Source organism: Haliaeetus leucocephalus, unplaced genomic scaffold (genome assembly GCF_000737465.1).
Source record: "Haliaeetus leucocephalus isolate CR32 unplaced genomic scaffold, Haliaeetus_leucocephalus-4.0 Scaffold328, whole genome shotgun sequence".
In the NCBI taxonomy this organism is placed as follows: Eukaryota; Metazoa; Chordata; class Aves; order Accipitriformes; family Accipitridae; genus Haliaeetus; species Haliaeetus leucocephalus.
The window spans coordinates 3,441,359-3,466,095 of NW_010972764.1; the positions used below are offsets into that span (position 1 = coordinate 3,441,359).

The 24,737-nt window shown below is 36.0% G+C and overlaps 1 protein-coding gene across 1 annotated transcript in view; it reads right to left on the minus strand.

Moving 5' to 3' along the window:
- Positions 1–1,742: 1,742 nt before the first annotated feature.
- DNAH5 (dynein, axonemal, heavy chain 5) overlaps positions 1,743–24,737 on the minus strand; it is a 128,156-nt gene continuing 105,161 nt past the window's right edge. Inside the window, exons 64-79 of the mRNA XM_010571448.1 lie at positions 24,248–24,403; positions 23,644–23,826; positions 19,463–19,706; positions 18,227–18,341; positions 17,569–17,759; positions 16,879–17,000; positions 16,172–16,321; positions 14,191–14,436; positions 12,427–12,646; positions 11,570–11,775; positions 10,541–10,744; positions 9,726–9,941; positions 6,912–7,124; positions 5,392–5,544; positions 3,241–3,472; positions 1,743–1,894 (exon numbers count right to left, since the gene is read on the minus strand). Of these exons, the coding sequence (XP_010569750.1) occupies positions 1,743–1,894; positions 3,241–3,472; positions 5,392–5,544; positions 6,912–7,124; positions 9,726–9,941; positions 10,541–10,744; positions 11,570–11,775; positions 12,427–12,646; positions 14,191–14,436; positions 16,172–16,321; positions 16,879–17,000; positions 17,569–17,759; positions 18,227–18,341; positions 19,463–19,706; positions 23,644–23,826; positions 24,248–24,403 (3,003 nt within the window). The remainder of the gene's footprint in view (positions 1,895–3,240; positions 3,473–5,391; positions 5,545–6,911; positions 7,125–9,725; positions 9,942–10,540; positions 10,745–11,569; positions 11,776–12,426; positions 12,647–14,190; positions 14,437–16,171; positions 16,322–16,878; positions 17,001–17,568; positions 17,760–18,226; positions 18,342–19,462; positions 19,707–23,643; positions 23,827–24,247; positions 24,404–24,737) is intronic.

A 24,737-nucleotide genomic window follows, 5' to 3' on the forward strand; every position in this document is an offset into this window, starting at 1 on the left:
CAATAATGGTACAACAAATCCACTGCTGCAAAGGTGGCATTTGAAGTGTACGTGCCTTGAAAATTCTCAGTGGGAATGACCTGCACAAGGACGAACTGTGTACATCTCCTTCAGAGAGGAAGGTCTTGGTGAAAGACACAAGTCCACAGCAACTCATAACTCCAATGAGCATCTGGTGGATCTCCTGGAAGTCTGAGCGGTGCTCCAAGGTCCAGCAAAGAACAATTCAACCCTCCCAACTTATATTTATTTACTGTCATGTCTAAATTACAAATATTTCCTGAAGGAGATTTTCATACATTTGTTTCACTGTGAGTTATTTAAAAGAAAAAAGAAAAAAAAGAATTCCAAGATGGAAAGAAAATGGAAAGACCTCTACAACTAGAGTTTCAAACAGAATCAAGGTTCCACTTCAGCATTCATTTCTGCAGTCAAACCAGTTATGAAACTTAAGTCTCCACTAAAATAAAATTATTCTGTCTTCTAATAAATTTTTTATTTCTTTAAATATTAGCTTTAGTCAAGAGATATATTTAGTACGTTTATTTAATAAACTAATTAATGCACCCTTCAAATTCCATATATTGATTTGACATAAAACTGAAAACAGCTTCTCCATTGCAGCATTTATGTATGACAGATACACCAGAAATATTGGTTCTTTCTGCTTCCTCTTCTGCAGCACCTGTTATTGTGAATGACTAATGGACCACTAAGATACATGACCTACTGGACTCAGCAACAAAAATACACTGGATTTTGGATTATTAAATAAGTGTGCTTGATGTGTGAAGCCAATAGCGTTCAACTATATGGAGCTGCTAACATTTCTTCCTTAAGATGGATTCCTATGTGAAAAGTTTCCTGTCTAGCCGAGACACCAAAAAGGCTGCAGCACATAAGTAAAAAAGGAGAAAGGAGAATAAAGAGAGAGAACTATATAAAATTAAAACATTGCAAAATTAGAGGCAGAAACAAAGCTAAAATTGATGTCATAAAACTAATAACCTTGATGAAGATTGACTCAAATCTGGTGCACTAGCACATGAAAAAATATCCAAGCATTCTTATGGAACTATTTTCTTCCTATCCATTACATATTTATAAGTCATGAACCAGATAGTAAGGAATTCTGGCAGCTGTAAAATGCTTGTTTTCCTATGCAACACAATAAAATTGTTCTCCAAGTGGTGAAACAGGTGTGACATTTTTCCAGTCTCACCTACCTTATTTAGACAGCAAGCAAACTAGAAACTATCAGCTCGGAGATAAATCTTGGAACATCATCTTGAGGGCTATTAACTAATACGAATGAGCAACTGGGCTTAGCTTTCCATAGATACACACACCCAAAAAATAAAAAAAGCTTTACCTTTAGCTGCTTGAAGGTAAGCCCTGATACAAGCCTGTTTACCACTGAGAAGTAACAATGTTCAAGTCAATCTTTATTCAAGGTAAAATTACACACACAATAGTGAGATAGGAACATTAAATATTTGTCATGATTTGTCAAGACATCAAAGGTAGTACTTCAATCTATTTACCAAACTTAATGCTACTCTAAGACTTAGCATTTATAAGCCTGTTGTAGAGGTTTATTGAGAACAATTTTCTAAAAATACCGTAATGGAGTCTATGCCTTAGAAAAAATATTTTTAGAGGTGATTCATTGTATAGCTAACTACATATTGATGTTTACATTTAACAACAGAAAAGAACCCTTAGAAACCTTTTATTTAACACTACTTGACATCACACAGAAGTGCTACCCCACGCAGTACCCAGTGCTCTGGAGGCTGAAGGGTTTTAAGATCCACAGCAGCAATGTAATTCATATCTGTTCGAATGGTCTTTTTGTAGACTGGACATGAATACAAACGTGGATCTTTTGAAGCTGAAAAGAGAGAAGAGACATAAAACCCAATGAAACTAGGTTGAAAAAACAGGGAGGGCCCTAAGGGACTTGGCAGAAGGCAAATGTAAAATTGAATTGAAGTTCAATAGCACACAGGTCTCCATCACCACCAAAGAAAACTGTTCACTACGGTGTTACTGCCAGCTGAAGACCACATATGGCTTGAAATTTCTGTAGGTTTAAGATTTAACATCAGCACCTAGGAACTGGATGTAGCAAGAAATGTAAATGGACACTCTAGTGTGATTAGCGTTATTGTTAGTTCAGTCTACCTACTGAACATTACTTCTTATCAATATATTATTAATGTATCAAAATAAAAAATGCCCTAGTTTGAACAACCTATTTTGAAATGCATTTAGTTATTTCAGAGTATAAATTGTCAACTCTGCTGCAGAATTAGAACTGTAGTCTAGACATGCTTAATACTTCAGTGTTCATTATTTAGCATCTTGGCTGCTTTCACAGTGATCATGCCTCTTACAAAAGATCAGCTACACAAAATCCTGGGAAAACAGCATGTAAGCAGGCTTTGCTTTTAGAGGTGGAATTCTTTCCAACAGAAGTTTCCAATTTTACATTCAACAGTTGATAGCCCTATTCTATCTTACATCCCTATTCAACAGCATTTCCTATTTTATATGCAAAAACCCCCACATTAGCATAAATTACACATTTTCATAAAACAGCACTGTCCTTCAGCCCTGTAAGTTTCCTTTCCATTCTTACACTCCTTTTCTGCCTCAAAGACAAAACATTTTCCACCACCTCATTTCACCTCTTGCTTGCTTCTGTTAGCTCAAAAATAGCCTTGTACAGAAAAAAAATATGTATTTTTATAAACATACATGTTACATATATAACATGTTATCTGTAAATACCTTATACAAGATACACTTTTAAAATATGTATGTTGTGCATACATACTTAAGTTTTATATTACATATATATCATATATTATATATTTTATATATATATTATATTGCCAATGAAAGACTGAATGCAAGCATATTTGTCAGAGGCGGCAGAGAACAGCTCATCTGTAATGGGTTTAAAAAGTTATTGACACCATTAAGACCAGAAGATAGAGACCTATCTAAATATTAGGGGAAAAAAAAGGGCCTATTATCAATTACGAAGGAAGGCTGAAAGCTCACTTTATATGGAAGACTGGGAAGTCTCCCCGTTGAAAAAGATTCAGTATATATACAATGAATAGCGACAGCCTCATGAAATCCCTAAAGCCTGAAAGACTTCCATGCAGTTGAATAAAAAGTTACACTGAATTCTATCAAAATAACATCCTTTACAATGCAGTTACTTACTGTTATTCTCTGCATATATCCTTATAACCGGCATCATCTCGAAGAGCACCTTGGGCTTAGATTCAGTCAGTCTCATGTTTCTTCTGTCCCAACCAGCTCCTTCCAAATACAGCCCATACACATAGACACCTTCCAAAGGAGGGCTTGTGATATCATCCTTCATCCATTTAGTGACCTCATTGCACAGCACTACACTGTCAAGAGCCCATCCTTTGTTAGCCCTTGTTATTTCCTGCCCCAAACAGATGGAAGTATGGCGGTTACATTTTCACATGTGCACACAGCCATTTTTTCCAAGCATTTATTAGAAATACATTTGTATGGTCACAATTTATCTTCTTCAATACAAAAAAATTCAATTTTTATGATATCCATGTTTACAGCAGTTTGACTTCTCTCTAAGCTAGTGATGGCATCTTACTACAAAAAAGCTTTCAGTACTTTATCCACTATATTTGATTTTGAATCTTTCCATTACATACAATATCTTAAGACCGTACCAAGTAACATGACCACTGAATGCCCATGGTAACTGGCTCCTGCAAATATGAAAATTTCACAGCTTTCATGAGATGAGAAAACATTAACTGCATGTGCTAAGTAAAACAGTTCCAATGACAAAACCAAAATGCATAATTTGCTGCATATTTTCTGGGGTTACCTTCCTTTTCCTGTATCTATACTCTTCATTAACTGAGTATAATGATCAAGAGCTCACTCAGCTCTAAAGCTACATAAAGAGACTGCAAAAAACTAAGAGAACACTTGAAGATAGACGTGCTTAAGATTCAGCATATACTTTAAATTTAGTCAGTCAGTGCACTGGGCAACACTGCTTTATCTTGCCCGATCCCCTACTATCCCATGCCATTAAGCTATGCCAGACCTAAGTTTTATCCCAGTCTTGTAAATGTTTTCCAAGGTCTTTGTTTGAAGTAACAAGAATTATTGCTTGTACCATAACACAGTTAATTAGCTTTAAAAGAGCAGAAGGGTTATAGTTCAATGATCATTCTGGTTCTTCGTCTTTCTCATTGCTATTTGTTCCACCACATAGCAAAGCCCAGAAAGTCACTTTGGTTTTCACTGGGGCCATTAGGTTGTTATGTACCCACATTCTCTTTTTAGGAACCAGAGAAGTTCTGTAGATTCTGTTTCAGATCCTGCTATTAAACCCTTGCCACGAGCTTGGGTCCAAAAGAAAACCCCAGTTTAGGATTGTCTACTCAAAAGAAATATCTTGTTCTATAATTCCAAGGCTATATGCCTGCAATTTTAGTAAAAGCATGTCAACAATTAGAACTTCAGTTTGACAGCTGAAAATTACACTACCCAGACCTCAGAGTAAGAGGGGAGATTTTCTTTCTTGGCAAATCTTCATTCTCTCCTCCAAAAGTTAGCTTTTTTTCTGAGGTCCCATTGGATTCCCACCTGAGTACTCCTTCCCAGTTTTACAGATTCCAGACAATTACTGTCTCCAGTATTTATTTATAAATTTATTTATAAATACAGAGGTATTTATTGCCTCCTTTTAAAGTAAAAAGTAGCTCAATTGTCAAATGCAACTAGCCTGCTGAGAAACCAACACAATCACCAAGTCAACAGAGATACATATATTAACAAATACATCAAACTTTATACTTAGTACATCAATAAAGGAAATACTTTTCCACTTCATGAAGAGAGACTGAATCAGCTACTGAACTGCAGAAGTGTAATTTAAGACTAATTCTGAATAGCTGTTCTGGCAAGTCTCCAGCCAGGTAGTACTAATCACAGACCAAAAAGGAGGGGGGAAAAAAGGAAAATAAATTCATGAGCTTAACACCTTTTCTCAGATATATCTCAGTGGTAACATGAGACATTACTTCTCCAGTCTACCTTATTAATGTTGTAAGGTAACCCCTACATACATGGGGCTCGGTCAAAGTAGGAAATATATTTTAACACATTAGTGGTTGACATACTGAGAATGTATGTGCAGAGGAAGAACACTTCACTCAGGAAATGCTAGACAGTTATGCAGTCACGTATCTTCCCTGCTGACATGATGGAGCCATGTGTATAGCTCAGCCTTCATCACACGATATATATATTTTTTAAAAAAGTATATCAAAGAATAAGCAGAGCGAGACTTTAAACACAATTTACCTGCCTTATTGCAGTTAAAAATCCTTGAGGATTAAAAAACCCCGTCATCCAGAAGCAGTTTGGTCGGCTTTCAAAAATCCAATTGTAAAACTGGTGGTTTCTTTCTAAAAGCTCAGTAAACCAGAAACCAAGTGTACTGGAAGCCCAAGATGCCTAAAAATAGTAAACAGCATGTTCATTTTTAAATTTTATTCAACATTTTTAAAGCATCATATTCATGTCAATAAAAGGTAATTCTTCACAAGGTAGTAAACAACATAATATTAGCAAAGCATATTTAAAGCTCATTTTTCATATCTTAACTTCTAACCTGATAGTAGATAAATGTTGCACCCCACTGAAACCTGAAGCAAATTCTTGATCTTTTCAAATTCATGCCTACTGTTCCATTTACACGTGCTTAATGGTCCCAGTGCTAATTGTCCATTTTATGATGTTTTTGCAAAATTAGATAGCTGTGTAAACTAGGAAGAAATAGTGTATGCATGTCTCTCTAAAGCCACGGTCAATGCATCAAGATAACAGGATTTCTGCAAAAACTATTCTGCTTTTTTCTGAGAAAAGCTAAGGAAAGTTGAGCTTGGACTATGTGAAGATTAATGATGATTTTTCTCTTTGAATAGTTGTATCATACTTGTGCTGTGAAGCATCTACTTAGGTCTAGGTTTTGTACCATGAAAACACTTTGTCAATAAACACAACAGAAGCAAACACCAAAAAAACCTCACTGTTTTTCCTTCCATCAGTTTCCAACAGCTGTAGTTGTCCCTGAAAACAATTTCCATGGGGAGAGGCTGAGACAGCTGGGATTCTTTAGCCTGGAGAAGACTCAGAGGAGATATTATCAATGTTTATACTTCATGTGTGGAAGATGGAAGAAGATGGAGCCAGATCCTTGTCAGTGATAGGAGAAGAGGCAATGGGCACAAGACAAAACATGGGAAATTCCATCTAAACTTAAGTGATTTCTTGTTTGCTTGATTGGTGGTTGGTTGGTTTTTACTGTGAGGGTGATCAAACATTGGAACAGGTTGCCCAGAGAGATTGTAGACTCTTGATTCTGGAGAGTCCTAGGAAAACTGCTCTAACTGACCCTGCTTTCAGAAGTGGGGCTAAACTTGACTATCTCCAGACATCCCTTCCAGCCTCTACTATTCTGTCATTCTATGACTACAAGTCTTAATCTCAAAGAAAAGCGACAGTGTAGTCCACTATTTTTTAAAATCCATCATCACATTTTAAATTATTCTCTTCTCTCTAGCTTTTTATCTTGCCAATATGCAACAGGCTGTTAAAATGGGGAAATACCTGCATCTCTCACATTCGTTTCTATTTTTATAAATGAAAAAGGGCTTGTTTTGGCTGTGTTTATTTTAGCCCAAAATCTACTCCAGCAGTTGCACAGTCCTGGTTAACACTCGTGTTTCAAAAAAGTATTTACTGTATGTCTAGTAGTTTAATCTAGCTCTACACAAATAACTTTTTTTTTTCCCCTTACAAAACAAGTGATGTACACCTACTTTTTTCCAGCTAGCAGGAATCCTTCCATCATACATGCAGTCTAAAGCATCCCTCAGATTTTCACTCATAACGATTGTCCCATCAATGGCAAGTTTTAAATCAGTCAGAGTACTTCTCACTAAGGAAATAACTCTCTGCATTCGTTCAATCTCCTGTCGCAAAAATATGTTCATAGGCTGAAAAGGTCCCATGTTCTTTAGTTTCTCTTTTACCTGTAAGTAGAAAACCAAAGATCCTTCAACAGAAGTAAAAAAGAGAGATTAGGCCCCAATACATTTTTTAAGACATAATACTTTTATTTAGGAAGTGAAATAGTCAGTTTGACATTCTCCTTGAATCTTCTGCAAGACAAAAATACAGGATTTGTTCCAAAAGAAATCTATGATGCTGAGACTGGCTACATTTTTAGTCTAACTCAAGATTTAGTCTGTATGTCATTCTATGAGCTAACATCATTTAAACAGCACGTAAGCCATACCCTATTTCAAGTATTTCAGCTTTAATTCCAACAGACAGTTGCCAAGGTTCACTCTGCACAAATCAAGAGTGATTGCCCCAGCCACTTTGCCTCAGCATAGTAGCGCTATTTATCAGCAATGCCTGGGAAGTATCACAATGCCAGGAAATCTTATATTCTAATAAAACTTGCTGATGTATTTTTCACCAAAAATTTAAAGTTAAGAAATTAACAACTGTATGGACATAACTAGAAATTTTGTAGTCAATATGGTCCTATTGGGAGATAGGTGAAAAAATTATATATAACAGGTATTGAATCCTATACAGGGTAACAGAACAGCCCTGTTCTTAGTAACATGCATAACCTTTCTATCAGTACACAAAAAGGAATTTAAATAGTTTTCACCATGTGAAAAAGCTTAGTGCTCCACATTCGCTTTTATTAATACAGACTAAATTTCAATTTGTCCTTTCTGATCAGAGCTAATCTGCCCAGGAAGAGCTCTTGTAAACCTCACAGGGCCTATACAATCTAACTGTACCTATACAATGACACTATATAATATATGTCATTATTAAGCCACATATCTATTCCTGGAGATGTCGAGTAGAATTTGAAGAGACTTGGACTAACAACTACAAGGAGATTTAGCCCATCAGTAAAGCAGTACCCTTCTGAGAAACTCAACAAATTGCAATCCTTTGCAGATCTCAGACACCTGCTTCAGCCTCTTGGAAAGTCATAAAGCTCAGGCTTCTAGAAAGACCGTAGGTCAGAAACTACGTCAAGTGCAAACTTTTGGAAGTGTGCTAGATAATCATCAGTATTCCAAATTCAGATATGTTAACTCATCTGTTCAGATAAAATATATTATCATAATTATGCCATTTGAGGAAAGGAATATCGTGTAATACAAAATGGGCTACAGAAAACATAAAACAACAGAAGTAAAACATGGATACCTGAAAAGAGTCTGTACTCATGAGCATAACCCACATAAGGGAAACTTATTACTGTGTAAAAACAGAAAAGAGGGCATTAGATAGTACAAGTCTCCTTGCTCCTTCTCATAACTCAGCATCCTGACAGGAGAAATTTGGCCTTCATAAGCCACCTAACCTTGTATCAGGTCCTCATGCTAACCTCCGTTAAAGAGCAAGTAAAATGGCAGAAGACTAAGAATAGGAGATTTCACTCTCAAGAAGGAGATGACAGGCAAATTATCTAATTAATAAAACATCTTACTGCCTAGATGAGCAGGTGGCTACTTCAAAAATCTGTTAAAGTACAAACACGGGTGTGAACTTCTTTCTGATGACACATTGGTGTGATTCACATCCATTTCCTAACAAAAGTGTTATAAATGCTTTATTACTGACATAACTGATCTTACTTGCTTTTAAGCTTTCGCAACTATAATGAAACACAAAAGTTCAGCATCCCCCAATACAGGAAATACAGGAACCTTAACTATTTTAGAAGCATTTTCCTCTTATTTATTTGAAGCTCATAACCAGTCTCACCTACAAAGAAGTATCATGTCAGCACCCTGAAATTCTAGGGCTCTAAAGAACAACTAAAAACTATGGGAAGACCCAGAAACAACACAAATTGTCCAAACACTCAATTAAAGTGTGGTCTCCAGGATGGGGACACAGAATACAGTTGATTGGAGTGTCCATGCATCTAGTCATCAGTAAGTGTTTTCAAACTGTAAGAAAACCCTCTCACCTTGCGAATCAATTCCATCTTCCACAAACAGAAGGAAAGTTTCATTTCAGAAAGAAAGAAATGACTGCAAGGCAGCAGGTGTCCATTAAAAATATAATTACATAGGCTATTATGTGTTAATATGGATCCTGAGGTACTAACACTAGGCTTCAATCAATGAAACCTTTCACTTGACAAGCTCTTCAGCATTCACTTCACTGAAGAAAGCAACCTAAAAATATCTTCAGGATGTAAGGTGAATCCCAAAGTAATACACATATGAAAGCTGTAATACTTTTAGAAGCATGAATACACTTGCAACACGACCTTAGTTCTCCACAGTGTCAACAACCTTAGTTAAAAGCTGATGATCCTACCTCCCCCATAGTGCAAATGACAACTTAAGCATTGAGTGGTTTAATATTTTGAAAAAGCTCTTACAAAAGCACTTCAGTGCACATTTAGTGACTTCATTATAAATGTTAAGAGTCTGGTCAGACTCCTTTAAAGTATGTTTTTGAAGTATTGCCTGTATGAATTCAGACATGCTTTTAGAAAAATTAGTATCATTACTTTTTTTTTTTTTTTAATCCACACAAAGCAAGATGGAGCAAATGTTTTTGATAGAATTTCATTAACTCACTTCAAATGGTACATAATCAGCAGGAAGCTTTTCCAGCATATCATCAGCCAGTCTGGTTACAACTGCCTCTCGGGTTTCACCTCCTCCATCAGAGCTATCTTTAGGCTGAATACTGAGGATGATGTCCAATACATCTTTGGAAAGTTTACTTTGGTAAGTGATATCTGCATTGGGGTGCAAACCAAACACCTCTGGTGTGTCGTAAGCAGGAAGACTCTACATAGTAAAATATAAAAAGAGCACAACTGGAGATGCATTTATGAGCTAATCCTTGAAAAACAAACAAACAGCAAAAAAACCCCAACCCAACCACAACAAAACCAAATAACAAACACACAAAACCCCAAACCCTTACATTGTAAAATAAGAGGCCAGATGTCTTCAAACAGTCTTAGGGCAAGTAAGTTGCTGTAATCTGTTTATCATGTCACAGCCCAAATCACACCAAGGTTAACAACAAATTCAGTTTTAACCTCTATCAGCTTGTACTTTCATACATCTACACTTTTTATTTCTGTGAGGTTGTACCCCATGTCTGGAACTCCATTCTTTGCCCTCTTTAATACCTGTATGCCTTTGGGTATGTCCCTCAAGCAAATCACATGAAAAAGATTCCCGTCATGACAATGATAACATTGATGACAACAATTAGTTATCACTAATAAATATGCATACTGTTAGAAAACAAGAAAGAATCTGTGAATAAAAGACAAATTACAGGTACACAGAAGGAAAGACAAAATATAGGGACTCAGGAACTTGTGAGAAACAAGTTAATTGGTTTTTTTGGTGTTTAAAAGCTTTCATTTACCAACCTGTATGTACTGAAGGTATTGATCCACTGTAGTACATTTGGGAATGCTGTATCCTTTGTAGAAGCTGAATTCCTGACTGAATGTATTTTCACTGAACCAAACCTTTACAAAGGTGTTCATGAGTCTTTTGTCATAGTCATCTGTCACACGGCCACCATACTGGATCTCACCTATCATGTAACAAACAGTACTCCAGGAGATGCCCTAAAACCAAGCAGAAAGCACTGACTTCAGCTAATCCTCTTCTCACCTATTTACATCTCCCTTAGTAAGAACAGCTGATATACCAAGTCCCGCATCTCTGTCCCTTTTGGAAGAAAGTTATTTTCTTACTACTCTTTTTTCCTATAACCATGCATTCCCAGAACACCTTCAATGATTCCTCAAAATAGAATTCATCAACACTAATTCAAGATGCTACTCCAGCATCTGAGCAAGAGCGATACTGCTAAACTCCAATCATGCTTTCAACTTCACATAAAATGCCGATTGCAAAGTGATCTGCCACAGACCTCTACATGACAACTGACCATATGAAAGTGAGGAATGTAAGAGGAATTCTTACATAATCATTTAAAGCCACTTTCAACTTCTTTAGGCTGCCAAGATAGGTTGGAGGAGCCAAATTTTATTATTTTTACTCAAAACAGATTTAAACAAAAGAATATTTTAAATACAGTGGTCCATTTTTAACTCTCTGACTTAATTAGCATTGAAAAGAAGGTCTGTACTTCTAAGGTTTATATTTCTGAAGTTTTCAGGGGAGACAGCTGCGAGGGTTTTTTTTGTTGTTGTTTTTTTTAATGAACAGGTTAACATAGAAATTTAACGTGCACAGGATTAAAAGCCTAATTTAAGCATGCTGGTCTACCGACATGTATACTTGGAATGTTGAATGTCTGTGGAAAGAAAGAAAAGAAGAATTTGAAATCATGTTGGTGTTTCAGTTATTGGGAACTATGTATATACCTTCCACTACTAGAAAGATCCATCACCCTAACCCACCCTCCCCACAAAGACATTAATTACCTTCTTCGCATCCAAGCCATCCAAGTGGTTTTGAATGAACTGCACGGTAGCATTGAAATCAGCTTGATTAAACTCATAGGGTATATTCCAACCCAGAGATCCAAACTTGCGTCTTTCTTGAACAGTGGAGTGTAGAAAGGCTACAGAATACAACATTGGTTTCCACTGTACCATGTCACTGACATCTAGTAAATCCTGGCTGACACCTATTGATTGTAAGTGGGCTTTATAAGAAACACAGTAATAGTATTTTTCAAAACTACTTCAAATCAGTGCTAAAACATCATTCCTAGAGATACTCAGTTGGCTCTCTGCCTCTCCGAAGAGTAAATTATTATCTGACAAAGTGTTCTATGCTGGAGACCGTCTATAGCATGTTCTTAAGTTGCTCAAATTAAAAGAGTAAACTTCAGAAAAAAACAACCTATAATTTACTAATAGCTGCATCCACATTAAGTTACTTTCTGCACAGACTCTTTGACCATTATTTTATGCAATGTAAAGAGCACTTAATAGCCAAAGATTAACATGTTGCTTTTCTGCCAAAAGACACAAGAAGATTAAAAATTTAAACATTTTGAACTGAGATATTTGAAGCCAATCTTTCAGAAAAGAAAAAGCATTTCCTGTTTTGCTGTCCAATTAGTTCTGCCAACAAAACTGCAGCACAGCTTCTCTTCCTTTTTTTTTTCACAAATTCTAACTCAAACCAAGAACCAAGATGCATCTTGTCATCGTTCTGATCAGTTCCTCATACTAGGTTACACCTACTATCAGTGGCTACAATGTGACCACATAATAACATCAGAGAGTCCAAAAATGAGCAAAATTTAAATCATTACCACTCCAGCACTCACCACTATATGTTCTCTTCAGTCCAGCTCTCAGCCCTTGTGGCGGTTCATTGGTAAACTTAATAGACATTTGAAGAAGGGTGATGGGGAACTGTTTGTGAATGTCCGTTGTCATCCACAGTCGAAAGCTTTCATGGACAGTCTCTGTCTCTGTTACAGCGTCCATCAACTCATACAAAAAGTCAAGTCCAAGGTGGCAGTTTTGCAGAAGTGCCCAACCTCCCTAGTTTAAAACAACAAAATATAAAGTTACCAACACAGTTTACAAACTGAAATTGCTAAAATCACTCTTTGTTTATGCTGTACATTAGGAACAAAGCCAACACATCTAAGCTGCAGCAAAATACAGCATGTTGAAGTGCTTATCAGATAAGAACCCTTAAAGGAAGAAATCTTCCACAGTCAGTTTTGCACCACTGGCTCACCAAATCAAAACCAAGACCTTAATCATTTGATTTCATGTACGTTTCATGTACAGAGACCAGTATCCATAGTAATGGTACGCAGGCAATTAACAAAGTAATTTTTCTCCAAAAGAAAGCACATATGAGCTAAGCTGTGGGCTGTTCCTTCTGGAGGCAGTTAGCTGGTTTGGTTTTATCGTCTAAACAAGTGGTCCTTACTTGTCCCATCTGGTCTTCTCAAGTAGTCCCTACCTTTTCCATGTCAGTATGCTTACAACATATCTGGACATGACTATGCTGACAACTGATAAACACTGATAAATCTTGACTTATATAAGGGTAGCTTATATAAACTACTCAGAAGTAGCTCCATAGAGCAAGCTGCTAAACCTTGTTCCTTACAAGGGTCACAGGCTTGGAAAATAACCAAATACACATACTTAATTAATCTGTTGCTATCAATCAATAGATATCAGACTTTCTCATATGAATTACCATACTTCACATAGACATCTCGCATACCTCTTCATTAAGAGGGTGAGATGGCAAGAGAACGTACCTCCATTTCTCTTAACTAAAAGGAGCTGCTCTTCCCTATCTTTTGAATGAGTTTCTTCTCATCTGATCTGCTAATTAGCTCTTAATGTGAAGTTGTCAAACGAGAATTTGAGGCAAGAGTCAGAGGAAAACTAGCTATGTAGACAGGGAAGAAGCTCCTAACAGGAGCACAAGAAGTTTAATCTGTTCGCATCAGCAGGCATAGCAGTACTACCACCTGATGGGCAAAGCATGCTGAACTGGAACATCTCAGCTTTTCTTTCTCATACAGGAAACTTTATTCCTTAATTCTTCCACATTTCACCTGTAAAATGCCCGTGCTGTCAGATTGTCCATCCCAATTCAAAACCCAGACTACAGCAATACAAAATACTTTGCTATCCAGCCTTGTTTTTCTCAAGGTTATGTAACTATCAGTAGTATATTTGGAATTAATCTTCATTTAACAAAATATGTTTGAATTACTAAAAATACAAAACTGAAAAAATATTGTGAAATACTTGCTGAAGAATATTTAATATTCATGCAATCCAAACAATCGATTCAGCTACGTTCATCAGTCAGAAACCTACAACAAAAAACTCCATTTTATATGAAAAATACTTATGTCTGCACAGTATCAAAAAGCTTGTTATGGCCAATTAAATGTGAAAAGACAGTTCTATTAAGACACTTATTTATACAAATAAATATAGGTTCTTTCATCAGCATTAACTACCCACCAAACAACTTGATTTCATGACAGGATTTTCATTTCTAAGTGTTTAAAACAGATATAAACAACGTTCAGATTTTTGTCTCTTACATGAGCCATTGTCTGCTGTAGAAGTTTACGAGCATGGATTTCTTGTCCCTGGCCCATGGAAACATAACGTGTCTCTGTCTTCAGTCTTTTTCCCAAAGCAATAATTGAGTCCGTAGGATCAGAGCCCATGGAAAGAAAGCATATGAGAGGAGTACGTGGATCTGACTCTTCCCATGTCTTCTCCAAGTCCAAGATGACTCCTTCTGCGTATTTCTCCCCCATTGTGTCAATGATGTATTTTCTTGCCTATATTAGAAAGGGTAAATTTAACCTGTGATGTAATCATATAATACTGTTTTCTTCCCAGTGTAAATACAAGCAGTAAGTAAACCGAAGAGCAAAGGCTACTATAAATTTCTGTCAGAAATACAAATATGCAACAAATGCATTTTTACATTACAATATCATACTGTCTTTGAAGGTGTTATTTCTTACAACCTTCTAGGAGAAGTTAAAACTTAAGAAAATAATTATTCTACTACATATATCTGCACATATTGCTATATATAATACCTATAATTACAGCATAATAAAAATAATAACCTTACTAAACCTTTAGAATGGTTTTAATGATTTAAAGATGTTATCTCCATCAGATAGCATAACTCCCAACCTTAAAATCTAGCTTTCCTTTCCAAACATTAGAGAAAACAGGAGGAAGGAAGATATGCTTCTAAGTCATTAGGTCTTTCCCACCTTCATGCTTAAAGAAACAATGACTTAATAGTAGTAATGATGAAAATAACTGTCACTAAGGAGAAGATACAGAGGAACAGCTGAATACCATCTCTGTTATTCCTTATTTATTTCAAAAATTGTTAGATTATCATTCCTTTTTATTAATAGAAAAGGCTCTTTCTTGTATTCTTTCCCACTACATTGCTTTCGTCTTAGACCAATCTTCCCCTTAATACCTCTGCGTTACTTCTCAAACAAAAGATATTTGGCATTTAGCTTTTGAGAAAGTATCAGTTTTCATAAAACCATCCTAAGATGAAAGTGTATCTTGCCCCCATTAACGGAACTGAGGAACTAATTTTGTATGATCTGTTTCAGACACATAGCATACAGCTGAGAGATTCATTATACAGTATCATTTAACTTTCTATTGACTGCAGTTACACCAATAATTGCTGAAACTTTCTCTGAATCCAGTCACAATGTCTAAAGGTTCACGTCCATAAAATTAATACCACATTTTTAGTGATGCATTCTGACTTCAGTAAATTGCCAACCATTGCTCTGAAATTGTCAGCAATTGCGTAATTTTTATTCTTTTGCACTGGAGATTAAGAGGAGGCTCCTAGAAGTTTCTGACTTCAGTAAATTGCCAACCATGGCTCTGAAATTGTCAGCAATTGTGTAATTTTTATTCTTTTGCACTGGAGATTAAGAGGAGGCTCCTAGAAGTTGATTTTTTTAAAAATAGGTCTAACCATTTAATAAACTTTAATTTTATATTTCTCTCCTTTCTAAATAGATGGCTTGACATTAAAAATTTTGAACAGACCTTAATACAGGTTTTTCTCAGGTGGGTCTAATTGTTCCATGCAAGAAATGGTTCCTCAGTTAAATTGTTTTCATGTTTTGTTTTCTCTCAACCAACTGAGTTCACAAAAAGATTTTAGTTCAGCCTAACATGAGGACATTTCTACAACTCCAGTGAGTAATATCAGCAAGGACAGCCAAAAATACCTTCTGAACTGATAAAGCAGAACTGAACAAACACATACATTTCCAGATGAAATCCCATCTCCATAATAAAATCATTGGCTAATATTCATTCAACATGTTGGAATAATTTTGCTAACACTGCCCTTGTAATAAATGCATAAATTGTCTGAAAAGAATTTCAGAAAATGCAACATAAAGGTCCATTACAAAAAGGAGCTTAGCATTAAATAAAAAAGTACTGAACTGCAATCCCAGAACTATTATTGTAGTGACACCTAAATAGTCTAAGTTGGCTACATAAATGTACCTGAGCTATGGTTCTGTCAGGACACCAAGATCTGATGAGAAGAAGATGTCTGAAGCAGTCCAGGGATTGACCATAGCCACTAGGAACCAGTTCTTCTTCAGGATTCTCACTATCAAACCAGATTTTCCACTGTTTCTCTGCTCTGGAAATCTGCGGTTATGCCATGAAAGGAGTAAATCTCACTAAACAGACAAGTCACATTTCAACTGCCACTAGGTCACACACTCCTAATGAAGGTCAGAGACATGTAATCCACACACAAGCACTTGTTTAACAATGGCTATTCATATAAGTGTTGAATTTACTGAACATCCTTTCCCTAACTCTCACTCCAGGTAATCAGAGAAATATTGGAATGAGCATCATAAAACATAGTATAAGAAAGCACAACAGGGATGCAAGAAAGTATAACAACTAGAAGAAGATTCAAGTTGCATTATGTAAATTGGATAATATCGAGTTGTATCCCAATCTGAAAGTATTATAATTATACAGGGTGTGAAACATTCTACTTCTTTTAATTTTCCTGGGGTTTTTTAAGTCTTTTTATCAATACAGGTTGCTAAGCAGTTGGGGCCACAACTGTGACTATCTGCTGTCAGTTTGATTCTGTTCTATAAAACAACCCAGTTTCCCACCACATGCCTTGATCACTACCAGGCGATCACTGTCAAGCAAGGGATCCATTTTAAAAAGCTCTTACTTACTTGATCAAGAATATCCGAAAATTGTTTAAGCTTACTGAGCTCCACCAAGTTCAGCCAAGTCATATCCAGAATCCATTTAGCTGGCTTAGGAGGACAAGCTTTAAGGTCTAGAGAAGCACCACCTGCAAGAAATTAGGAATTGGTTATAATTAGAACTGTTGGAGACTCCCAAAAGACAAAAAAAAAAAAAAAAAAAAAAAAAGAACCTTTTTGGAAAATGTAAACTAGATACTGCAAGACTATTTCACATGACTAAGTCTTCCCAGTCTGGAGAAAGACTTTTAAACTGTTAGCATCGCTTTCTGTTCATATTTGCTTGCTTGTCCTCCTGCAGTTACCAGATAAACTAAAAGATGTTTAGTATAATAATAATTTTTCTAAGTCAAACACATACCTGGTGCTATTTGAGCAGCAGACAAACATCAACTGAAAGGATACTTAACAATTTTTCTTTTAAATTCTCACGATTCTCAAAGCTATGTTTATCAATATTGGGTGTGCTGCTATAAATTAGAACTAGCATACAATGTTGTCTGTTACCAGAACAGAATGATAATCATGTGTTCTTTCAATTGACTGGCTTCTCATGTGCAAACAGAAGCAGCGGGTTGGCTAGGAGATATAACTACAGCTCTCAAATTTTCTACAATAATATAGATGCTCTACTTAAAATTGTTCCGTAGTTCCAACCTTTAATAAGTGTCAGAAATTCTTCATGCTTCACTCTGTTTCTTTGTATATCAATCTTCAATGTAAGTAATAACGTGAAAAGAAATTTGTGCTCCTCATACAGTCCTCGGGCAGCATATTTGAACACTTCATATGTCATATGTTCAATAATATTAGTAATCCTCTTGCTAGTTCTAGGGCTCTTGGTAGACCTGTTGGAAGAAAGGTCTGCAGTTGAAAGTCGATTTGCATAGGCTTTATTAAAAGGAGTACTATGTAAATGACGCAAAGCCATAGTTCAGAACTTTTAAAACATGAACAAAAAAATACATCACAAACACAGATTATCAGACAGCAAGCTATCAACAACTGTCAGATTGAAGGAGGAATAAAAAACAATTCCTTTCTAATCAAGCCTTTCTGCATAGCTGAAAATCAACACAGTATAATGGGTTTTGTTACCTAATGCCTAGTTTTTAAGGACCGTAAGTACATTTGAAGGTTCTTTGCCTTATTAAGTAACAGACAAAGGCTTATGGGTATTTAAACTGACAATTCCTGTCAAGATTGTATCAAGCAACACTTCTTTCTGCCATTAGTTTACAACAAATCTTTACTGTACTACAACCACCTTCAGGACTGAGTAAATACAAATGATACATATTGTTAGCTAAATTACCTGGCTAGGGAGCGGTCAAAAAGCCCCAAAAACTGCCGAAGCGAAGTTTGATACATCACATTGACCATGCTCATCTCAGTAATAAGGAAGTATAAGATGCTACCTCGAGTTGCAACTGAAGGATAAGAAACAAGACTGTGTTCAAAGTAGAAATGCAGAGCAGAAAACTTTAGTTCTCCACAAGTACAGTGAGTTTAACACTAATGCTAACTGAAGATCCTTGAGTTGCTCCATTCTGTACTGGCCAGAAAAATAATTAAAATGTTAATTTAATCCTCATTCATACATCAGAAAAAAAAAATAAATCTTTTCTGTAAGTAATGCATACTATGTAAAGCCCAGTTTGCAAATACGAGCATATTTGGAAGGCATGTGGATGATATACTGCAATATTCAGATTATCAGTAGAACGTACAAAAAAGTAAGACAGTTTGAAGTACTTTTTGAGTATCCAAATTTCTCTTTACAGACTTTTAGAGGAGTCATATAAAATCCAAATGAACTATATTGATTTAACTTCCCCAGAACTGATTTAACTTACTTTCAGCAGCCATTTTGTTTTAAATACAAAAGTTTTACAAAATCTGTAATGATTTCTGGTACACTAACTGTACCATTTTTACACATTTCCTACAACGCAGGTGTTACACTTAATTCCAGAGAACATTTTTTTTTCCAACTTTTTTCAGATGCTTTCACCTGTCAGTTAAAAGCCAAAAGATTGATGAAATGTGCTGACTATAACAACTTAAGGGTCTATGATGTGATAAACAAAGCATTCATCCAAACAGATACAAAAAGCATTTACGATTATACTGGCCCCCTAAAAGAATGTCAACATGTGAACTCAAAACATACAGTTACCTAAATACCCTAATGACAGGTCTCATTCACAGTCCGTAAAAAGTGTCAACATTTTAACAGCTAAGAAAGAACAACCAAGCCCTCCCAAGTTTCTTACCCAGTAGACTAGATGGACAGGTAGGCTTGTATATAGAGCAATGGAAAGTCTAGGGAGAGACTAGATCGTTCCATTTTATAAATTCCACACGAAGCCTAACATTGACTTTTTTCTCCACCATAGCTCAATATGACATTTCCTGGATACGTTTTACTTACAGAACACGAATCCTTCCCACCCATTAGGGTCTTCCTGATCTCATCCTACCATTTCTAAGTATTGCTGTTTTAAACGTATGCTCCATTCATTTGTCCTTCATCACTACCTTCACTTACCAGGTCTATACTCTTCACGGGCTGCATTGATCTGTACCTCCGTTTCAGCAGAAGTTTGCAGTTTCTGTGTTACCTCCTCAGCAGTCTTCTTAGTGTTACTCAATACAATTATTAGACTTTCATCATCTGCCAGAGAACTCTTAGTGCTTGTAAGTCGGAACAAAAGGTTATCTTCTAGGTCTTTAATCCTCCTTTTGTTCATGGTCACATCTTCAATAAGATCTGTTCTTTCTTTCTCTAATTCCTGTTGGAATACACAGCAATATTTGGAAAACAGAGGAGTAATCAAAAATGAAAACAAAAAAACCCAAGATAATGATTTTTAGAAGTACTGATCCTACTAAAACAGTGTAGGTCAAGAATAACTGTGTTAATTTGGGGAAAGAATTCCAGTGGTATTTCTGACAGCAGGTCTATTGCCAGGTTTCTGAACCTGCTACATAAGTATGCATTAACAAATGGTTTCAACAAATACTATGGAGCATGCTCATATCATGCCGAATTAGATGTTCAAAATAGTAACTGTTTTTCTTCTCTTTCTGTTTTGGACAAAGACAAGGGCTAACACCTTTCCAGGCACAGGATTTTATTTCACTCCATCTAATACCATCCTCTTTTATGCCCTGTTTTCCAATCATCATATTGAAAATATAGTCTTGGTAATAATGAACATCCTTAGTCAATGAATCAAGGATCAAATATTTCAAGAAGTGCATCTAAAAATACTCCTCCATCAAACAAGGATAACTTCAGCCTCTCACTAAAATGCTTCATTTATTAAGAAAAGAAAGCACATAGAATTCAAACTGAGTTTCTTCACTAGAAGTATACAAAAGGTATATTGAAACATCATCATCAACATCATCATCAAGTAGAAAAGATTTATTGGGACTGTTGTCATAGAATAGCGTAAATGTCATAACTTAGAAGATGTGCATACAGATTCAAAAGATTCTGACAAAAACTAATGAAAAAAAGACAAGAGAACTACAATTAACTCCATTTCAATCAACTGATGCCTAACCAAACTAAAGAAAAGCAGGTAGCAATTATGAAGCAAGACAAGCATTATGCAAGTTTGATGAAGCAGAAACAATTTTTAAAAGTATAGCATTAAAAGAATGTTAGCATCCAATTAAATAATTATCATGCAGAGAAATCATTCTAAGCCAAATTAAATTTCATGTTTTGCTGAGTTCAATTTAAAAGGTTAAACATATTTTAGAGTGCAATGCATTTAAAAAACAGAAAGCTGAGTTTTCCTCACAAGAAGAGCCTGAGAAACAAGTTGGAAACAGAATGACCAAACTAAAGCAAGTGAAGTAACCGTAGATGAAAACTTCAGTGAAAAATCCAACTACTAAGCTTTTACAATACTTTTTGCAGATCAGGAAGAGTACACAGTTGTATGTTTTCAGCATGTCTTAAAAAATTTCCAGCCATAACATCAAGGATGCAAAAAAAACCTAAGCCAAGTTACCATATACATAAATTCAAGGAACTTGCACCAAAGAGGCGATTTCAAAACCAATTATGGAATTGCTTTCACAAGCTGACATCATTTTACAGGCTGTACCAAAGAATGCTAGATCTTGTTAATATTCATAACATATAAAAGCTGCTATGTAGCTTATATCATTCTGTCACAAAATGATTCACAAGTGCAAGAATTTGCATCAACTGTTCCTTACAAAACCTGAGGCTTTTTCTACCACAAATCTTGAAATTTGAATGTGAAACTTCAAAAAGCCATAAATAGTTCACGTGTAACTACTAATCTGGCATTTCTATTTCTACAACAGTAAATAAGCAAGTTTTTTGTCAAATTACCTAACATACAATGTATCAAAACAATCCTATAATTAAAACAGTATAAGTTACACTACATTCAGATATATATCACGTCTCTCAAATCCAATTATTCCAAGAAATAGAGTAGAATTAAATTTATACAGATATACCAGCTGCCCTTTGACCTTCTTATGCTTAATTCACATCTTGCAAATTGGTTTAACATTCTGATGGAAAGGAAGCAATCAGTACCAGTATTCTCACCAGTAATCAATCAATTCTCCAAGATGCATGCCACACAGATTCTACCAATGGGCATACCAGACAACACAGGAACAGAAAGTCAGACTTTGCCAGATCTTTAAATGATATGCTGTAAACCCTCCTTCTCCTCTTCCTATGTCTGAATCTCATTCATTCTAAGTGCAGAACCGTACTGGAGACAGTGAAATGGCATGAAGGATCTAAATGTACACACAAACGTTGAAGAACACTAACTTCAGATAAATAATCTCTTCTCTTTTGCGGGGGAGAAGTTCCACACATACATTCTAACACTGGATATCACCAAGCAATCATACCGCTCAAATCATTTGGCAAATGGTCACACAGTTAAATAATTCCACCACCTCCCTGCCAAAGCCTACAAGAAGGTAGCAAGAATCCAGACACTGAAGAGGGAAATCCTCAAATTCCCAAAGGTGCATAATTAGTTATTATAGGAAAAAAAAAAGGTTTTGGATGGTGGGATATGTCCAAATTGACTCTTCAGGAAACCTTGAACCACAGGGTCCAAAAACAGAGGCCAAGCAAACTGAAAAGTGGTAAGTATATTTTACAAAAGTCCCCCTGCCTGTCAAGTGGTCCACTTGTCATTTATCTGGAAGAACTCTCCCCAGACAGCTACAAATGAAGCAGTAGTGAGAAGACCACTCTGAGAAGCCCAGGTCCAGAGAGCACAGTATGTCCACCAATTAGACATTCCAAGTTAGTGGCAAAGATACCACAGAATAGTAGAATAATTTTAGTTTGGAAGGGACCTCCAGATATGAACCAGTCCAACTCCCTGCTCAAAGCAGGTCTAAATAGGTCAGTTGCTCAGGGCCATGTCCAGTTAAGTCTTGAACGCCTCCAAGAATGGAGATTCCACAACGTCCCTGGGTAATCTGTTCTTGGTTTTGACTACTCTCAATGCAATTATTATTTTTTTCCTAATATCTAATCAGAATTTCCCATGTTCCAACTTGCGTCCATTACTTCTCAGTCTACTGCTTTGCGCTTCTGAGAAAACTTAAGCTCGTATGTTTTCTGTGTCCTCCAAGCAGGCATACAGCAACTGCAATGACTGGAGGAATTTGCTGATAAAATTACTGTCATCTTGAGGAATGCACTGTATTGTAGGCCCCAGAAGTGAAGTTTGGCATTAGGCTTTGTGAATATACACATCACAGTGTGTTTCACACAGACAGTGATAATCCCATTACACAGTGGGTTGACAAGCTGTCACTGGTTGAAGCAAAGCTGATAGTGCAATGAAGCTGTCTGACAAAATATAAGCCTTCACAGACTGAGTATAATTTCTCTCATGAGATCCATGGACTGATCAGGAATGAAATGCAACTATTTGACATTAACAACATGACTGGAGCCATTAAGGAGGAACGTCTTACATTGGGGAGAGGTGGGGGAGGACAACAGGAGGACCTCAACAGATGCCACAATAAGGGAACAAACACATTTCTCTCTAGTGAAGGTAAACTGGAACTATTGCCAAAATCTTAGTAAATACACACAAACGGACCGTGTCTCATTTGACTTCAACATTACCTGACCTTATAATTACACAGGTTAGGTGTCCAATAGTTCAAAAGATACCAGCCAGCCTCCATCCAGAACTGCTGGCGGCTTGTTTACTGGGATTGTCAACCTGAACTTGGACTTCCTCAACTAATACATCTGCAATGTCAAAATAGGTAGTTAGCCCATTTCCCCTTGGAGCAAGGAAGTAACTAAGTCTGAATCCTTTGCACCAGGTTACATCACCATGAGCTCCACAAGTTTGTACACAGAAGATCAGTTTTTATTCCAGGCCCTTTTCCTTTTCACAGGCCATTCTCATGAGGTTATAACTCTTTGAGGCAGGAAAAATAAAGTGAGTATGGTACAGTTGCGACAACAAAGACAAACAGAAACTTCCACTTGAATGAGTCAATTGCTTCTGTGCCAGCTTTTAAACCATCATAAATAGGTTATATTAAGAACAAACACAACAGAGCCAGAAACTTACCCTGCAATATGGGAATAGAGTAATATGTTAAAATGAAAGTAAAACCTTCTGTTGGTACATGTAAGATGTATAGCCAGGAAAAAGATACAAATAATTCTTTTACCTGTTTCTCTGTGAGAATGACTCTGCCTAAGAGTTGATTTTCAAGACCTTTCATGGTCACAGTAAAGTCAATGATGGAGGTTCGAGCACTAATTTCAGGAGAGTAACCTGGATTTGGCAGTTTTGTAGTAATGTAAAGTCTGAAGCCATTCATAACATCTACTTCCTTATCACCAACCTTCACCTTAAGGAAAATATTAAAAAGAAGTCTTGAGATATCAAGAATCAGTACACACACTTTCAGATACTGCATGTAGAAACAAAGGTTACATTTTTCTGTTCAAAGGCATAAAAATCCATCTTTAAATTATACATCTGAAGCAAAGAATTTATTGACACTATCTAAGGAACATTTTAAATGACTTATTCACAGATTATTTCAATTTTTAAAAATTATAAGCAAAGGGATAAGGAATTCTATAGGTTAAATATATTAATTGTTTGTGATCTTAAACTTAAACCCTATTCTTTTTTAGTATTAACATTAATCAAATTTAAATACAAGTTTAATCTTTCATAATCATATACTTATTAGGAGTTATTTTGTTGAGGGCAAGGGGAGGGGGGGCTGTTTCCACTTGTTTGCTCATTTGTTTTACTTTTACCTTGTTGGCTGAACCTGTTTTAATGAAGTTTCTTTCCAAAATATTATCAAGTGCTGGGTCAAGCTCTTCTCCAACATCTTCAATCAAAAGAGGTCTTCCCAAAGAAAGACTGTCTTCTAAGTGATTTCTAAAATACTTGTGATTCAAAGAAGTGACCTAAAAATACAATCATGGACCTATATGTTATGTTGTGCCCAGTTACTGAGCTTTTTTTTTTTATATATTTATAAATTATTTCATTTTATTTAAATTACTGACAATAACGATGATCCTATAGTTAGACAAGGATTAAAGCAAAGATTGCGACCACAAGAAAAGGTAGCATCAGTGTACCATATTCTCAAGTCCCATTGAATGCAAATTTCCATTTTTCAACTACAAAAGTAGAAGCAAAGCAACGCCGAGCACTTAAATTTTTGATATCCTATGAGTGCAACTAGGCCAGAAATTCACAGGAACCTTTTATCACCTTCAATTTTATCTTGGCTAA